The sequence below is a fragment of the Alternaria arbusti genome, assembly GCF_024043155.1.
Source record: "Alternaria arbusti strain BMP 1465 chromosome Unknown scaffold_8, whole genome shotgun sequence".
Taxonomy (NCBI): Eukaryota; Fungi; Ascomycota; class Dothideomycetes; order Pleosporales; family Pleosporaceae; genus Alternaria; species Alternaria arbusti.
The window spans coordinates 1,547,644-1,564,109 of record NW_026249948.1 but is presented as its reverse complement, the minus strand read 5'-3'; the positions used below and the strand labels follow the sequence as shown (position 1 = coordinate 1,564,109).

The window sequence follows — 16,466 nt, the reverse complement described above, 5'->3', positions numbered from 1 at the left end:
TACTTGGGATTGTCAACTCGAGGAACTTCCAAATGTATCCTGCAAGCTTCGACGAGGAACGGCTTAGGCTCTCTGCTGAGGAGATGCATTTCGGCGACATTGAAGGAGGTCTTGACGGGTGGGTTGCGCAGTGCAAGACGTGGTTCCAGGAAGGTTTTTGAGTCGCTACCAACAATGCTTAGGTATAACGGCGCATCTAGCAGCGAGAAAGCAAAAAGGTCATACTTGGGTTCAACTATCGGAACATTACACAGGGTAACCACAGCTGCGGAAGTGAATGAGTACCCATCTCCAAATTCTATTGTCTTCGTGACGATGAGTGCCAAGCCTACGAATTGGTCAGCGCTCATACTATACAATGAACCTGGTACTCCTGCCCGATTGAGTGTCCTCACTTCCCTTGACCGTGACCATGCGCAATCACTCCTTCTCTATGAGGAGTGTCGGTGCCTCGCCAAGCAAACGGACTAGCGCTTCAACCTAGGCATTCATGATCAATTCAGATACGACGTATGTCCTTCCTCTTGATAGTTCCAGAGCACATCACTTCCAACCTGTGTCCTATGTCCTTCCTGAACGGTATCACCTCATCGACCGTGCCAAAACCAGCTCTTCGCACCACAGAAACGCTGTCCTCGTACCGGCGGATATCATTTAGCCTCTTTTTGCCCTCACTATGGTAGTGACGCCGAGGAGACGAGCGCTAATTATACCTACACGACGAACCCCTCTCAAACAAGCTATGGTACCGCGACGACCCCTAGACGACGAGCCACTCGCGACTCGCTCGGTACAAACGATATGCGCGATGTCTGAACCCCGCATCACGTTGTGGCGAATTATTCACAACCGTGATGGTCTCTTGCATGAAATCATGGCCGGCGACACGATGTTCGGAGCCTGGACCGTGTGTAAACCTCACCCACTTACGGTTCCTATGTCTCCAACCATACGCATACATAAGCTGCGCAACCTCATTCTTTCTTCCGACATTCCATGGCGCGTACAGCAACCCCTCTCCGTCTTTTTCATATTCCGCATCCGCACCAGCCCACAATAGCCTCTCAACCGAATCCAGCCGCCCATTCGCCACGATCAGGAACAACGAGTTTGACGATTTGATGTGCTTGTTGTGTATAGAAAAGCGGTCGACGGCATCATCGGAACAACCGGGGTATGCATAAACTATCCCTCTACTTTTGCGTGGTGGGGTAGGGTGACTTGAACTCCTCCAAAGGCGATGATCGCAAACCTCTGTGAACTTACTTCGGAGACGCTGTTGGTATGATGCACCAAAGTGGTGCGTGGGGCTCATGGCCAAGAGTCCCGGCATCTTCTCACTCCTTGTTGCCAGGGTCGCAAAAATGGGGAGCAACGCGCATAGAGTCTGATCGGGAAGAGCTCGGGCGAAGATTGCTTTGAACATGTCGAGTTTGCCGTGAAAGTTTGGAATGCTGTCCATCCATTTGCATATGGCGTCGACTACTAACAGATCCCATCTTGCCAAGGCTGCGAGAAGGAGATTTTGGGTGAGGAGGCGTCTTGCTACGTCTGTCCTTGTGAAGACGTTGCCCTTTGCATCTCTGAAGTGCCGGGCAAGGTGGTTAAGGAAGACGTCGATAATAGCATGCGGGTTTCCGGCCTCTGTGATGGCGATATACAAGTACTTGTACAACTGTTTGTAAGTCAAGCGTTTGACTGAACGGAGTAGCAGTGTAAGCATCTCGTGGCTTCCATGTTTGGCTGAAAAAGCGAGGATCGTGGTACCGAAGCAGTAATTTAAATCGTCCACTCCGCTGTGGAAGCCGGCGAATGCTTCGAGCACTGCACCTCTATCGTCCGCGTCGATAGCGCAAAGTATTTCCAGGAACTTGCGATCGTTCTCGATGCGCTTCTCGGGGCGATCGTTGATGGTGTAGTCATCGTAGTGCGGCAATACCTTGGCTGGCGCTGCAGAGGACCAGTGCGCGACTAACCAGGTCTCCTCCCAGTACTCGTGCATGCAATAGCTGGTCCACCGGTTCAACTTCTCATGTCTAGCCGCGCGGTCTCTTTCCGATATCTCCAGCTTGTTGAACTGAGACTCTTACACAGGGATGAAAAGGTGTGCGAACAAACTGCGCTTGGCACCTTGCTTCTTAACGCGATGTTGGAGGTATGCATAGCGAAGACCAGCTGGGACCTCACCCCAGAGACGTTTCCGATAATCGTAGGGACCTCTGCCGCCGCCGCCATCGATGAGATAATTTCGCAGTGACTTGAAAACGTCGTCTGTGATGGATAGTGAACGCACTTCTTCGTTGAATAGATCTATTGGATGTTAGTTACAGGACAAGATGAACTGGGGTTGAGCAGCGTACAGCTAGTTAGTCTCAACTGCCAAAATTCGGCGCGGGTGTAGGAAGCGCAAGCTAGCTCCAAAATACATTGGAGTATTTCGAGTGGTACCTTCATTCTCGCAGTCAACCGGTTGAGATGAAGAGAGGATATCGAATGCGAATGTCGGTGGTTTTGACGGACGAATATCTTTGTGTGTGGGTCTAGGTAATGTTCCGTGAGTCAAGGTGAACCGTACCTTGGTTGACCTCTTGAATTCAATGCGCACAAGCTCTGGAAGCACAACAAGACCAGGATCCGTAACGTTGGAGTGGCGCGCAAAGTTCTGGATGGCCTACATGCAATGCTGGTCTGTTCCGGTCGGGTGAAGAGATACATCTCGCGTCACGAATGGCCATGAGCTTCCTTCTTGCATCTGATGTGCTGGATTAGTCGTGCTAGCTGTTGCTCGCGTATCGCAATCGCGATCACGTTAATACAAGCATGCGCTCCAGAAGTATCATGGCGTCGAGAATATCTGTAAGGTCGTGGTTAGTTGCGCGGTCCATCGTCGTTAGAAATTGGGTGTGTGATTTGACATGCGATGATTTTGTTAATGCGCGAGGTGGCTGGTTAGAGGGCGCTAGTATGACGCAATCGTGACTCGCGCTATCATGCTGACTATGCAGGGGCATCACAACATTCGCGATCACTGGAAGGTTGTTCTTGCATTCACATTGCTTTCCAGATTAACTGACTTTTTGTTGATACATATACAAAGAATTCCGAATCGGCGATGGCCGGCCATGACCTCTGGTATTTCCTAGAATCACCACTACCTACACACAAGCGCCTCGCCTCCAGCATCGCGTACTACACCAATACCGCACTTGTCAAAACCCGCGACTTCTGATCGGGAAACCAGCCTCCAGCGCGCCTGAAAGGTTGCGATCTTCCAGTTAATCTCAGGTCCTCGCTCTAGCTATTTGTGAATACGATCCCGCCGACGCGACTGTTGAATTCTCTCTTCCACAGTGGCATCATGGACCTTGGGAGTAGGTTGTCACCATCGGCGCCGAATACTTCCAAAATGACATCATGGCTCTCGGCAATCTTTCCCGCACTGGATGACCCGTACTGTCGGATGATCGCTGTATGTAAGTTGATGAGCTTGTCTTTACGTCGCACCACAATGTTCTTGAACAGAGCCCTGAGAGACTCTTCCGACGGCTCTGGGAAGTTTGTGTTGACATGCAGCTCTCTCATACTCTCCGGAAGCATGTCGCCCATGCAGGGAATGTCGACATGCCCCCACGTCCTCGCGCCAGCTGGGATATGCGCATCACGACCCTGGCGCTGTCCGCTCTCCAGTGGCGGTCCACAGAAGCATTCAACGTCCACCTCCAGCTTTTGCAATCTCGTAAAGCGCAGAAACGAGGAAAGACCGTTTACAATCTCGCCATGCAGCTCGTCAATGGTGATGGCGAGGTCAACAATAGTATCGCTGTTGTAGTTCGCCAGGGCCTCGATCATTTCGCCCGCGTTCCAGTCGTGTTCAAGACCATCCCATTTTGTTTGGTGTGAGTACTTGAAGACTTGGAGAGCTGGTGTGTTTGTGAGGAAGGCCGAGAGTCCCGTAGCGTCCATGCAACAGTAGGCGAATTCGACACGGGTCAAAGGAGATTTGACATTTGGGTTGAGCCAGTTGAAGGGAACACCTCCCCAATCCTCGTCAACCGCAACGCAGCTGACAGCGTAGATGTTTCGTATACTATTGAGGGTCATGAAAGGCGCAAGACATTGCAAGCCAACTCTGACGTCATACCCTTCCTCCACGAACGGCAACAAAGTCTCAAGTCGAGCCAGGGGCTTCTGCCGGTGCCCACTTGCATTGGACATGGCGACAAGCGACTGCACATTGGAAACAAGAGCCTCGGCGCCCTCACCTTCCCTGACCTCATGCCACCTATCAGGTAGTTGCAACGTTTTGAGGTTGGGTAGAAGACTTAACAACGCGACGGTCGCGTACAACTTGTCCATATTCGACTGGTCACCCGCTCTGTCTTCTTCCAGAATACGACCCCACCACTCTTCCTCGTCAGCATCGGCGTAATATTCGGCGCGCCGCAGCAGATCTCTGATATTTTCCATCTCCTGCTCATCTTCGCGGAAACTGTGCGGGGTGGTATCATCCGGCATTTCATCGTCTTGCCGGTGATCCCAGAGAGAAAGAGTCTCAATGTACTCAGCAATGATCGGATCGCGAGAGATGTCGTGCAGGATAGCCAATGTGTCACCGCGACGAGTCCGGCTCATGTTAGTCGTGTGGCTCCAAGTCTTGCGCATGTCATTGTGCTGTCGGATCTGGGACGCAGCGCGTCCATACACAGTCTTACATGAGAGCACGAAGCTTTCAAGACCATCAGGTGCGGTACGGTCAATGATCAGGTCAAGAAGTTCTGGTGGAAGATCGAGGAGTCCCATGGTAGCCTTCGAGGTGGCGCTGCCGGCGTCAATGCCGCCAAAAAGTAAAGAGCAGGCGGAAGTCCTGGTAGACAGATGAGTGGCGAAGTTGTGGCTTTAAGTGTCAAACGTGTAGTAAAGGTATAATCCCACGGTTCCGATGCGAGCTAGGTGAAGCTACTGGTGGCGGCTCTCACCTTTGCATGAACGGATTCTAGAATCGCAAAAGCGCAGGGTCCAGAGATGTTGGGCAGCGGGCGAGAAGGTCCGAAACTGGCAAATAAGCGAAAAGATAAAGGTCGTTCATTGGTTTCGGTATAAATCTCCTTGCTGCTCTCGTCTGAATCCTGTGGTGGGGTAAGCTAGCGGCGCTTTAGGCCTAGCCTGTGCAAAAAAAGAAGGCTCTCATAGCTTCGATCTCCGACCACATGGGCCTCGCTTAATGTCTACCAGCATCGTCCTACATTTAACATGTCGATACATATATCTGCGATATCTGTGGCATCGTTACTCCACGGAGCTCTCCCAAAGGTGGCCGCCATATCTGTTTCGAAGCGCCCGGTCTGATGAGGTCTTCCACCGGTTTATGGACAGTCGCAACGACCACACAAAGATCAATCCCATGCCAGTTTTGACGCAGATTCCTTGATATATTCTTTCAAGGGCTGCGATGTGGGCGTTGCTTTAGTGCTTTATGGGTGATGTACCCGTCTTACAATGCTGCAGGGTCATAGCACTCGATCTGTCCACTTCCTTGTCGAAGATAGCCATTCTCTGTCTCGAGAACTACATACACATCGGAACAACCTTCCCAAAGAGATATGCTGCATACACTCGTTTGAATGGCTGTTTTGTATACGTGGAGTCAATCTGTAGCACAGACTTGTGGTTGCGAGAATTATCTGGGCAGAAAACCTGGTTGTGCACTGGCGATGATACTGTGACCAATTACAAACAAAGCCTTTTGCTCAGAACCAGGCTGAACACACCAATTGGTTGTATCCATGACCCGAATTACCGGACGTGCTTCTTTTCTGCATATCTCATATCACAAGACTTGATTCAGTTCCACATCTTGATCAGATGGTCGAGTATCTAGGTATTCCTCTCCTGATGCGGAGCCCACTGTCATGTAAAACCCGATATCTCTTAGTTCATGCGGTCGAGCCCGGATGAGTCGCACTACTGGGACCGTGAAGCGAAACCTTGGGCCGGAGAATGGGTTAGCTCGTTTCTGGTCGACCCAGTCAAGGGTCCGGCAATTCTCCCCATTGAAGAAGCAAGGATACATGCGGTCTACACCCCCAACGCTAAGCGATATGTCCTCAAGTACAGGACGTGTGGTCCTCCCAGTGCTATCTGCTCGCATGGGAGAAGCAAACCTACATACGGTCTATACCCCCATCGCCAAGCGATTCATACTCATGTACAGGACGTGTAGTCCACCCGGTGCTATCTGTAGTTAAAGTAACGTCGATGGAAGGATCGATGAACAGTGATAGTCTAAGTTCGGTGCATCGTCGAGCGGGATGACCCTGAGTGAAAGTGACTGACTTGCATAAGCAGGTTTGTGCCAGACTTCTTGTACGGAATAGTGCTGGTGCAGGAGTAGTGTCGTTGGTACGGATGGGTCCTCCGACCCAATCATGGTGCTTCTGAACGCGACGTCACGTGGGCTGAGGAAATGTGTTTGATACCGCTCTTGATACCAGAGCGCTACCGAGGTATTTCGACGACGACCACAGATATCTTACTCTTTTCACGCTCAAACCTCTTCACATACATCATCAAGAGGCCCTTTCGAATTCTTTAGTCGTCTTTCCAAGTGTCAAAATGTTGCGCGCCTAAAACGTCCAATGTTCCCCGGCACCGTTTCAGCCCAACTGTCAACAAGTTGTTCCCAGTAAGGCTGCTACACTTCAGCACACCAAGTCGGGTATCATGATTACCGGCGTCTGTATGCAGTCTTGTCACGACCGTCTAGCCACCGGGGCTGTGGGCCACGAAGCAAGGATACAATGTGTCATCATCGGAGCATTGCGCAATACGGGAATCCTCTTCGACGACCGCTAAGGTTATCGCGTAACGCGGAGAAACATTATGGAATGCAGCACATTTGGTGCGATCTGGCGCAGATCGCGATCTTGTCCAAAGCAAGTACCACCTCTCTCCGAAAGTCTTCCTCTGAGATGCCATTCTGCTCCATCCCGGTTCGTTCATTCCTCAAAATGGCACTGTATGGCCTTGTGTTGCTAGTCACATATCGCGTTCCCAGCTCTGGGTGCATGAACAAATTGCAGACTCCATTTATGCAACATACTATTGGGTAATAAGACCGAGCCTTCTAACCCTACAAGTATACGGCGACGTGGCCTCGCCCCGCCTCTTGCAACCTCACAACCTTTGGGTTCTGTTGCACTGTTTCTCAATCCCAGCGCTGCTCGAAATCCTCCAACGGCTGCGGGTCTAACGTACGAAGTGAAACGGTATCAGGCGCCGGTGGCACTTCATCCTCCCAGGCATTACCTTCGGCTACTTCCGTCAGGGGCCCGTGATGCGGGTAGGCATCACGACGACCATCTACATCTGAATGACTGGGCCGGCGGTGATGCTGCAAAGTCTTCTCAATCTGTTCGCCAACCGATAGAGGCGTGTAGTACACAGATGAGTCTCTTAAGTCGATCGGAGATGGCGATGCCGCTGGAGGTTCGTCAAGCGACATTGCATCAAGGTTGGACTGAGTGAGTGGTGACGGCGCGGTCACGCGTGGGTCAAGATTGGGCATAGTCATCTCTTCAATCTGGTTTGCACGTAGCCTGTGTACGTGCGACGAATGCCGTGTATCAGTAAAAAAATCCTTGAGCTCCTGGCACGCATGAGCAACACTGTCGGCTAGACGGTCCTCCCAAACTTGTTGACCTCGTCTCGGATGATAATCGCCGTATGCCAAAGCATCGTCTTCAAACTTGTGACTGCTATGAGTTATGTGCAGCTGCTCAACCACGTACTTCCTTCGCCGTGCTGCAGAGGGCGACTTCGTTGATGATGTATGGGACGATTCAGGGTTCAGTTGTTTGACGTCTTCGGCAGACTCATCAGTACTACTCGGAGTGTCCTGACCCTCACCGCTGGAGTCATCGTCCCGTACGTCTTCCTTCTGAAACGTGGGTTGCGGGGCACGTCGGTGGATGTCGTACTGGAAGTTCGTCTTTCCCGTTCGCTTTTCGTCGATGAACTGGGGAAACTCGTTGAGTGCCTTTTGTGGCTGACCACGTCTGTTCATGCAGAATTTCTGAATCTCAGCGGGAGTAAAGAAGTCGGAGGGTATCATGCGCCCAAAGCGGCGGCCCATGCGGTTGAGCTCTTTCCGCGGCACAGTCACCTGCTTATCGCTGCCAAAGATGCGTGTGAATGTGATGCCAGCAGTGATATCATCAGCGAAACCGAGATACACTTGGGTGTCTACACGACCTGGGCGATACAAAGCTTCGTCCAGTGAATCTGGAGCGTTTGTTGTCAGGATGACGATGTGGCCTTCTCGCGATCCAGGTCCATCTAGAGTGTTCAGCAAACCACTTAGAGTGACCTTTGTCCTCGATGGGGGAGGCGGGGGAGGCGGTAACTTCTTCTTTCTAGATCCACGTTCCTACGCTTCTTTTTCTTCGGCCTTGCATTCCATGAGCTTATGGACTCTGAACTACTCTCCTCCTCCTCTTCTTCCTCCTCCTCCTCCTCATCACTATCGTCATCGTTCTCTAAAGGCGGCGGCGCCATGGTGCGTTCACGGACAATGCCCGCGGCATCAATGTCTTCAAAAAGGATGACGCAGCGAGCGGGCAGGTTTTTCACCTGCCTCTGCAGCGTCGTATCATCCATGCCGGCAAGGTCGATGACACAAAGCGGCAGATTGTAGTGGCTCGCAATGGCTGTAGACAAGCTTGTCTTGCCTGTACCAGCTGGCCCGTAGAACAAATAGCCTCTTCGGTATGGCGTTCCATTCTGATAGTAATAGTCCTCCGTCCCATCGGCAAGGAAAACCTGGAGATCAGTCAGAAGCTCTTATTTCTTGAGTGGATTCATGTCAATCGTCTCAAGACTACGTTTCCTCGAAGTATGGTGTATAGTGTTATGGGAAGAGACGTAACGGACAGCCAGGGACGTCATCTGGCCGCTGACAGTCTTATGAACGGCTTTCAGCAAGGCTTCAATGGGCTTTTTACTGCCCCACATGCAGCGTAACGTGAGTTTGTTAACGTAGCCTCGGCCATCCGGTTTGTACAGCAGGAATGGTACGCCTTCGTGGAAGAAAGGAGTGTAGCCAGCAGAAGCTATGAGGTGGTGAGAGTTGCTCTCATCATTGTTGGCGGTCTTTTGCTCATGCGACAAATCTTTCCACTCCAAATGTTCGAAAGTCGGAAGCCAGGCAAACAGCTGGTTGGATGGTTGCTTGCTGATCCACATCAAAAGGTCGGTGACCAGCGCATCGCTACTGTCGAGCTCGAGTGAGTTTGTGAGGTTCGAACTGAGCCAGTCATATGTTGCCTTGCCGTATGTGCGAGCGGGAATGCATAAAGCAATAGCCCAAACCAGATAGGTGAGGTCTATACCTATGTTGCAATCGATCCAGACCTTGATAGCTTGGAACAGTGGCTTGTTCATGCTGTTCTCGATTGATGAGTCCATCAACGTCTCGAGGAAGTTCTTTTCATTCTTCACTCTTCGATCTTTCGTCTTTCGGCGAGAGTCGTGACGGCGGTCATCGTCGTCCCAGCTATCATCGCTCATTGTTGGGACCCTTTCAACTGAGACTATGGTAAGGCCGATAGATGACTATTAGAAAGATAAGAGTGCGTATTGCGCTTGGTGTATGGAAGTGTTGAAGGTTGAACGGCCGTTGAAAGTTGCAGAACGGCTGTAGTTGATATAAGACCAAGAGAGCGGTACGTTGTATAGACAGATACGTTCCCAGCGGGAAGAGTCGTGAAGGATCGATTGGTTCGCGCTCTGCTTCGGCGCCTGTCGAGTATGGAGTGAAAACACATCCGGTTGGAAACCATGGTCGGTATAGAACAACTTTCACCCGCTCCACAAAGTGAAGGATACTCATTACCAGATCTGTTTCCATTATTGTATTGTTAGCAGACTTTCGAACCAGACAGATCAAGGTATGTGTTCTTCTGTCAGCCTTCTCAAGTATGTGCGGTCAGCTCCGCAGATCAGTGTATCAATCCCAATCATGTATAGGAAATAAGTAGGTAGTGACTTTGGACATGTAGCAGTTTCTGGACGCGTCGAAGCGGAACGCGCGTGTGGCGACGTTGTAAATGTGGACGCGATCATGGCTGGAGTCTGGCGATGTTCGCGTGAACAACAGTCTGCTTCGCGATACGCTTGTTGGGTGATTGTTATTTGCGATGAAAGTGTTGGGATGGTGGAAGAAGGAAATACTGCTAAGACGCGTGGCAGGGCCTGAGAGTGGGAAGCGCGCTAGCGCGCTCGGTCACCCAGCCATCTTGTGATTCATGAGATCCCACCAGGAACAACCCACAGCAGCCTGACTGAGCCGAGACCGCCACGCAACCTGAGATGAAGCTGCTCTTTCGAGTCGCGCATATTCTACTCGTACTTTTTCTCTCTTCTCTACTTATTTACAGTGTCTATTACGCGTTCGCGCTTCTAGCGGAAGACCAGCAGCACAGCTGGCCGCAGTCAGTGCAAGCCGATTCCGAATTGGACACCGACGACGTATCTCGCAAGCCATCACCACAAGAAATAGTATGTATCTTCCAATGGCCGCATCAAGATGGTCGTATACTGACGTTACACAGGCTGCATCGATGAACACATTGTGGGACTACCTGGACGACTGGGATGAAGAGCATTGCAAGAATGTCTGCGAGGCTTCGTGGGTTGCCTGCCGACTGAGGAATTGCTATCACCTGCCGGATGTCAGGAAGCAAGAACTTTGAAGGTGGAAGCACGAGAACTCAGCTTGTCGGCGTGTATGTAAGCTCGTCGCAACCCCATTTTGAAGTTTCTCCGACATGTTTTGGCGCAACGCATCCAAACCCACCACATCCTAGGAACAGTCGTGTGGGGTTGCGCGGTACTGGGAGATGAATGTCCAATGCCGGAGTGCCCCACACTCTTCATCAATATCCGAGACCGAGACTCTGTAACCCCAAAGTACCAGGAGCACATGCGTCGCTATCATTCGCCCGTGGAATCGAGGAACGCGGGCATCTATTTCGCGAGAACATCTGCGACCTGCGACGATACTGGTCCTCAAATGGTTTAAAAAGCTAAAGGACTCTCGCTGTGGTCAAAACGCGACCATTACAATCATCATGGCTCACCTCATCCTTGCCCTGGCCACAATGGTGTTCTCCGCGGTGGCCTTCGACTGCACTCGCGAATACCTACAGAACACAGCCGACTCCTACGTGGACCTCATGGCAACCGGCCAACACGACCGTTTCGAAAACATCGCTTACACCATGAAATACTTCGAAAACAACCAAATCGCCTCACTCCTCAACGGCGTACCCGCCTTCGGTCTAATCATTGACACCCATCGCTCCATCCTCGATACCACACAATGCAAGACAATGACCGAGCTCATCGTGACCGACACTAAACATCCATACGTCATACACACGCAGATGACCCTAGACCCTGAAGGCAACGTAAACCTCATCGACAGCATCGTAACCGACGCAGGCGACTGGGCGTTCAACGCAACCGGCACCTCCTACTGGAACAACCAAGAGACCTGGAGCTCCATCCCAGAATCCACCCGCGACACCCGCGACACCATCAAAGCAGCCGGCGAAGCTTACGCCGACCGTTGCAACGACGTCTCCGTCCACGTTCCCTTCGGCACGCCCTGCGCCCGTCTCGAAGGCGGCGCGTATACTGGTCGTGGAAATCTCTCGGCGAATACGTGTGATATCGGTGGACTACCGGAACATGTCCCCATGACTAATCGCAGGTATGTTGTTGATGAGGTGATGGGTATTGTGGACATCTTTATGGGGTTTACGGGGTTGGATCGCACGAGGAATACGGAGGGGACGCCGGATAGTCATATGTTTCGGGTTGAAGGGGGGAGGATTAGGTATATTCATACGGCGAGTGCGTGTTTTGTTGATGGGTGTGGGATGAATGGTACTGGTATGTTCTTCCAGAGGCTATGTTGTCGATGGGAATGCTAATCGTTTGATAGGTATTCCGCCGGGTGTTGGAGGTTTGGCGTTGCGTTCGCGGGCGCTCAAACTTGACTAGCCGATCATCTCAAGCTTCTTGATGAAAGCCTGAACGTGGCTGATAACGGGGTCGAGGTTGGCAAGTTGATTAGAGACTATCAAGTGATGTCACAGTACCGAAGCCTGATGTACACTCACTAACTGTTTATTCCGTCTTTCGTCCCAGTAGTCTCATGACCTCATAAACTTCGTCGAGCACCTCACAACCCCATCTTCAGTCCCAGTTAACCCTCGCTTTAACCTCAGGATGATCCTCCAACCACTCCTCCACATCACCCTCATCAACCACCAACCCAGGATGCATCTTCATCGCGTCGACAAGCACATCCCTCATCCCCTTGTCGTCATCCAGAGTAGACGTAAACGCTTCCTCCAGCGCATCAGCCAAATCTAGACCCTCATACTGCCAGTACACATGCAAGACATCTATGACGCCCTGGCGTGCAAAGGCTTTGAGGTCGTGCATATCGAAGTAGTCGGCAACCGTATAGATGCGTACGTGCAGGAGGAGGTGCGAAGCCGATAGCATCTTGCCGGCACATGGGCATTTGCGCTTGAAGATCTGGGGAGCGGTCGGGGGACCGTGTAGCAGGGCGTAGGTGCTGTGGTTACAGTAGGCTGTGGGGTGGACAGTCTCGCCGCCGGGTAACTGGTACGTTGATGTGTACATGTAGTCTAGAATGTGCTTCATGGTGATGGTATCGACGTCAGGGATTTGTACTTCTCGGCTGTTAGTTTCCTGCATTCGGTCAGTATGGCATGTAGGTCGATATAGTTGACGTTACTTACACTACCGTTGAAGCGAAACATGCGCGCAAAGTACGGCGATGAGGCTTCCAGGATGCTCTTATGGGTGATGAAGTGTCGACCTTCGCAGATGATGGTGAAGTCTGAGGTCTCGTCATTGAGTGCAACCTTTGTCTCTTTGGTCTTGGGCTTGAATGGTGTTGGAGGAGCGTGGTTCTCTTTATCGAAGACCTGAGATGCTTTGATCTGCGGCGTCTTGGGGACGACCTTGCGGATGGTGCTCGCTCCAGTTGAGAGATCCATGGTTTTGATGTGGTCTGGGGTCAGAACGGTTGTTGATCAACACGGGTGTTGACAGCGAGTAACATGTGATCATGCGTATCACGAGAGTGACAAGCGCATACGGAAAGGAATTCTTAGTAGCAGATTGTTTGATACCGTTGTTTATTGTCGCCTAGAGCGGGTGGGGAGTTGCTCGCGCAGCCGGTCTCATCCCAGCTTCACGCGTTGAACCGATGTCGTTACCACGGCGATAATCAAATTGCCTGCGGAGCGCAGGCAGCGATCACTTTCCGCTCATTGATCTGTACTGGTAATGGTGAGCGTGAAGATGACACAAGGCAAACATGTGGCGCTGAAGAGATCAGCCCGCCTCTAGTAAGCTTTACAGGGATGGAGAGCGCGGCGATGTGCGCACCCGCGTCGATGACGCGCATGCACGTGTTGTGAGTTCAGGCTATTGTACTTCTCTTAGACCTATTAAAGTAAAGACCGGCCGTCGATTGCGAGCAAAGTAGTAGTCTTAAGACAGCTACTTGCTTGAATGCTGAAGGGCTTTTAGGGCTGAGAATGAAGTCACACAATTTGAGTACAAAGATATGTGTTATATCTTCTCGCTGATACAACTTCACTAGTTCCAGCAGGACCGTGAATGTCAGAAGGTCAGTCTTAACAGCGAAAGACATCGCCGCGTTTAGATACCATTGTGACGTCATCGCGACTACCTCAAGTACGCCTGCGGAAACTCGCCGATGGATATCGTCAGTCTGCCGATGGAAATTATGCGAAGCCCATTCGTCAAATAGATCAGCACCGCCGTGACCAACAACCCCCAGGCACACCTGAACATCTTCCCTCCTCGCCTCAACCCATACGAAACAAGCATCGCGACGACGCCAGTCATTACGACAAACTCCAAAGTCTTCGACAGGAGCAAGCCTCTGCCAATAAAGAGACAAGCGCCCCAATCGAAGATTACCATAGCCTCCCTAAGCCACGCGGCCGCCCTCATGAGCACGAGCTTGTTCACAAGCTCTGGATGTCGTCTCATAGCGACCTGCCCACTAATGTCGATCGCGATGCATAGAGCCTGGACGACCATACGCATTGCGGTCTTGGACAGATGAGCCCTGCAATCCGTACCCATTAGAGCGGAGAGAAATGCCATCTCAATGGGAGCGCCATAGAAGTCATCCAGCCCGATCAGAAGCCCTTTCGAGAAAAAAAGCAAGCTCAACCCCAACAAAGACACGAACACCAGCTTCATGTAGTACAGCCAGAAGGAGAATCCGTCTGTCCATGTCAGTTCTCGTGCGAAGAAGGCATACGAAAGTATAGCCATCTTCTCTTCGTCATTTCGTGTATGTAACCGTCCTAGCAGGGGTACGTTGGCGACTTGCGGGCTTGCGAGTACCGAACCCACAAGCAGTGCGTGGTCGACTAGTGCTTGGGTGTAGGAATTCGACAAGACACGGCATATGATGTAGTTCATCGGGCTTCCATATGTTATGGCGAGAGGGGACGAGCAGAGAGAGCAGGTCGTCATGTTGAGCTTCAGAGTCGTGATCTTAAGACACTCGCTGCCGATGAGGTGACCGCAGGGTAAGAGTCTTATGGCCTTGCATGGGAACTCGTTCGGGTCGTCTTTGTTGTCGACGGCGTTGAATGGCCGCATGCATACGTAGCATTCGTCTTCTGGGTCGGGTGATGCGACGTCTTCTGTTTTGTAGGTTTTTAGTGAGGCTGTGATGCCGTAGATCGGCTGAGAGGATGCCATTGCGACTGAAGTGATACTGAAGGATAGCTGGTTGTGAAGTGGTTTGATAAGTTGTGATCTGATGCCAGTAGTTGTATCGAAGGCTTCGTGTTATAGTGGCATTCACGTGCAGTGTACTGGTAGGCAAGAGTTAGTGAACTGAGTGAAACCGGTAACGAATAGTCACAACGTTTTCTATCCACGGTCTGCATCCTTTTAATGCTAAGCAGTAAGATACTTGCGACCAGCATGATCCAAACCATCATGTTTGCTGCTTTGCAGGACGCAACATAAGCTACCACATCGTTAGCCCCGCTTCTGAACAAAGTCAGACAAAACAACTTACAATAAACTCCATCTTGTCCTCTCCACTCCACCTCCTCAGATCCAATTCCACCGTCTTCACAGCTTGGAATCCATGTCTCGCATACATGGGCGCACCCATGGGACTCGCTTCAAGGAACGCCTCAACACCAGCCTCGTCCGCCTTCTCGCAACCCCATCGCACTAGCATACTTCCCGCTCCCCTCCTTCCATGTTGCGGCAATGTAACCAGTGTATCTAGCACATAGTACGGTCTCCTCCCCAGGATCTCCCGCTTGTTCGAGTTGAACAATTTGAAGAGTTCGGCGAACATATCCGGGTCACTCTCTTCGTATGGCGGTGGGACGGTGAGACCACCGTCGACTTCTTCCCAGGTACGGTCTTTGGCACCCTCTTCCTTGGGTTTAACGTAGCGCCAACGTGCGCCTGCAATCATCTCACCGGTTGAGGTGTCGACGCACTTGACGTAGAGTATGCCCTTGTTGGTTATGCCATCGCGGATGTCTTCTGTCACTTTATCGAGGGTTTCTTGAGATGGCTCGCGGCGGGCGTAAAGGATCTTGTTGACGGTTGGGCGAAAGACTTCGTGACGTATGCGCATGTATTGCTCTGCTTCTTCGGGCTTGAGAAGCAAGACTGTGAGGTTCGGGTCTGGCATGTTGGTGGTAGGAAGACTGCGTAGGACAGGGACGAAAGACACTACTCGACAGTGGAACGTGGGTAGTGGTCCTGAGAAGTAGATCAAGAAACCTGCGTGTACTTATGTACTGATGTGTCTGCCTAGGACAGAGTCATACCTTCCGCGTTTGGCGTCGCCCGGCATGCCTGTCGGAATCGGAGTAGTCAACCAGTAGAAGTCCGAAGCGAAGGGAGTTGGAAATAGAATATGATATTCATCACCCACCAAAGAACGGTGTACTTGTCATTCTACAGCCTGCACGCAAAAGAGTTGGCATGGTGGCCTTGTCACTTGGCCACCAATGGATGATGCAGCCCTGGAGGTGGTTTCCTGCGGGGGAGCCGCTCATGATCTAGAGCTCAATTACTCGCTTGCAGCGGCGTGTGTGTTTAGCGTTCCGCGTACCAAGATATATGACTCGTTACCATTCCCTCACGCTGTTGTGATCAAGTTGAGACATAATACTATGGTGTTGTTGTGTTACACGCTGAGTACTGCGAGTGATGGTGTTGCGAGGTGCTGACTGCGGAGACTCGCCTAACGCTACCGCGTACTGGGGTTATCCCTGCAACAATTTCTCCCTCAGTTTTGCGATCGCGCGCCTGCAGCTCTCACTGCAAATTCACGATAAACCGCA

At 51.5% G+C, this 16,466-nt stretch overlaps 6 protein-coding genes across 6 annotated transcripts; 1 reads left to right on the top strand and 5 right to left on the bottom strand.

The window, feature by feature from the left end:
* Positions 1-1,193: 1,193 nt before the first annotated feature.
* On the bottom strand, positions 1,194-2,002 carry J4E86_006908 (uncharacterized protein; the record flags this gene model as incomplete). Its single annotated transcript, XM_051447430.1, is given in 2 exon segments — positions 1,194-1,252; positions 1,267-2,002. The coding sequence occupies 2 exon segments, from the start codon at positions 2,000-2,002 to the stop codon at positions 1,194-1,196; spliced, it is 795 nt and encodes a 264-aa protein (XP_051301915.1).
* An 84-nt stretch (positions 2,003-2,086) lies between these two features.
* Positions 2,087-4,800, bottom strand: J4E86_006907 (uncharacterized protein; the record flags this gene model as incomplete). The annotated part of the gene is made up of 2 exons (XM_051447429.1): positions 2,087-2,310; positions 3,330-4,800. 2 exons carry the CDS (start codon positions 4,798-4,800, stop codon positions 2,087-2,089), a joined length of 1,695 nt encoding a protein of 564 aa, XP_051301914.1.
* Positions 4,801-7,204: 2,404 nt separating this feature from the next.
* Positions 7,205-9,564, bottom strand: J4E86_006906 (uncharacterized protein; the record flags this gene model as incomplete). The annotated part of the gene is made up of 3 exons (XM_051447428.1): positions 7,205-8,334; positions 8,430-8,778; positions 8,929-9,564. 3 exons carry the CDS (start codon positions 9,562-9,564, stop codon positions 7,205-7,207), a joined length of 2,115 nt encoding a protein of 704 aa, XP_051301913.1.
* A 1,562-nt stretch (positions 9,565-11,126) lies between these two features.
* On the top strand, positions 11,127-11,790 carry J4E86_006905 (uncharacterized protein; the record flags this gene model as incomplete). Its single annotated transcript, XM_051447427.1, has 2 exons — positions 11,127-11,724; positions 11,771-11,790. 2 exons carry the CDS (start codon positions 11,127-11,129, stop codon positions 11,788-11,790), a joined length of 618 nt encoding a protein of 205 aa, XP_051301912.1.
* Positions 11,791-12,258: 468 nt separating this feature from the next.
* Positions 12,259-13,094, bottom strand: J4E86_006904 (uncharacterized protein; the record flags this gene model as incomplete). The annotated part of the gene is made up of 2 exons (XM_051447426.1): positions 12,259-12,783; positions 12,834-13,094. 2 exons carry the CDS (start codon positions 13,092-13,094, stop codon positions 12,259-12,261), a joined length of 786 nt encoding a protein of 261 aa, XP_051301911.1.
* Positions 13,095-13,791: 697 nt separating this feature from the next.
* On the bottom strand, positions 13,792-15,808 carry J4E86_006903 (uncharacterized protein; the record flags this gene model as incomplete). Its single annotated transcript, XM_051447425.1, has 2 exons — positions 13,792-14,832; positions 15,173-15,808. The coding sequence occupies 2 exons, from the start codon at positions 15,806-15,808 to the stop codon at positions 13,792-13,794; spliced, it is 1,677 nt and encodes a 558-aa protein (XP_051301910.1).
* Between the last annotated feature and the right edge of the window lie 658 nt (positions 15,809-16,466).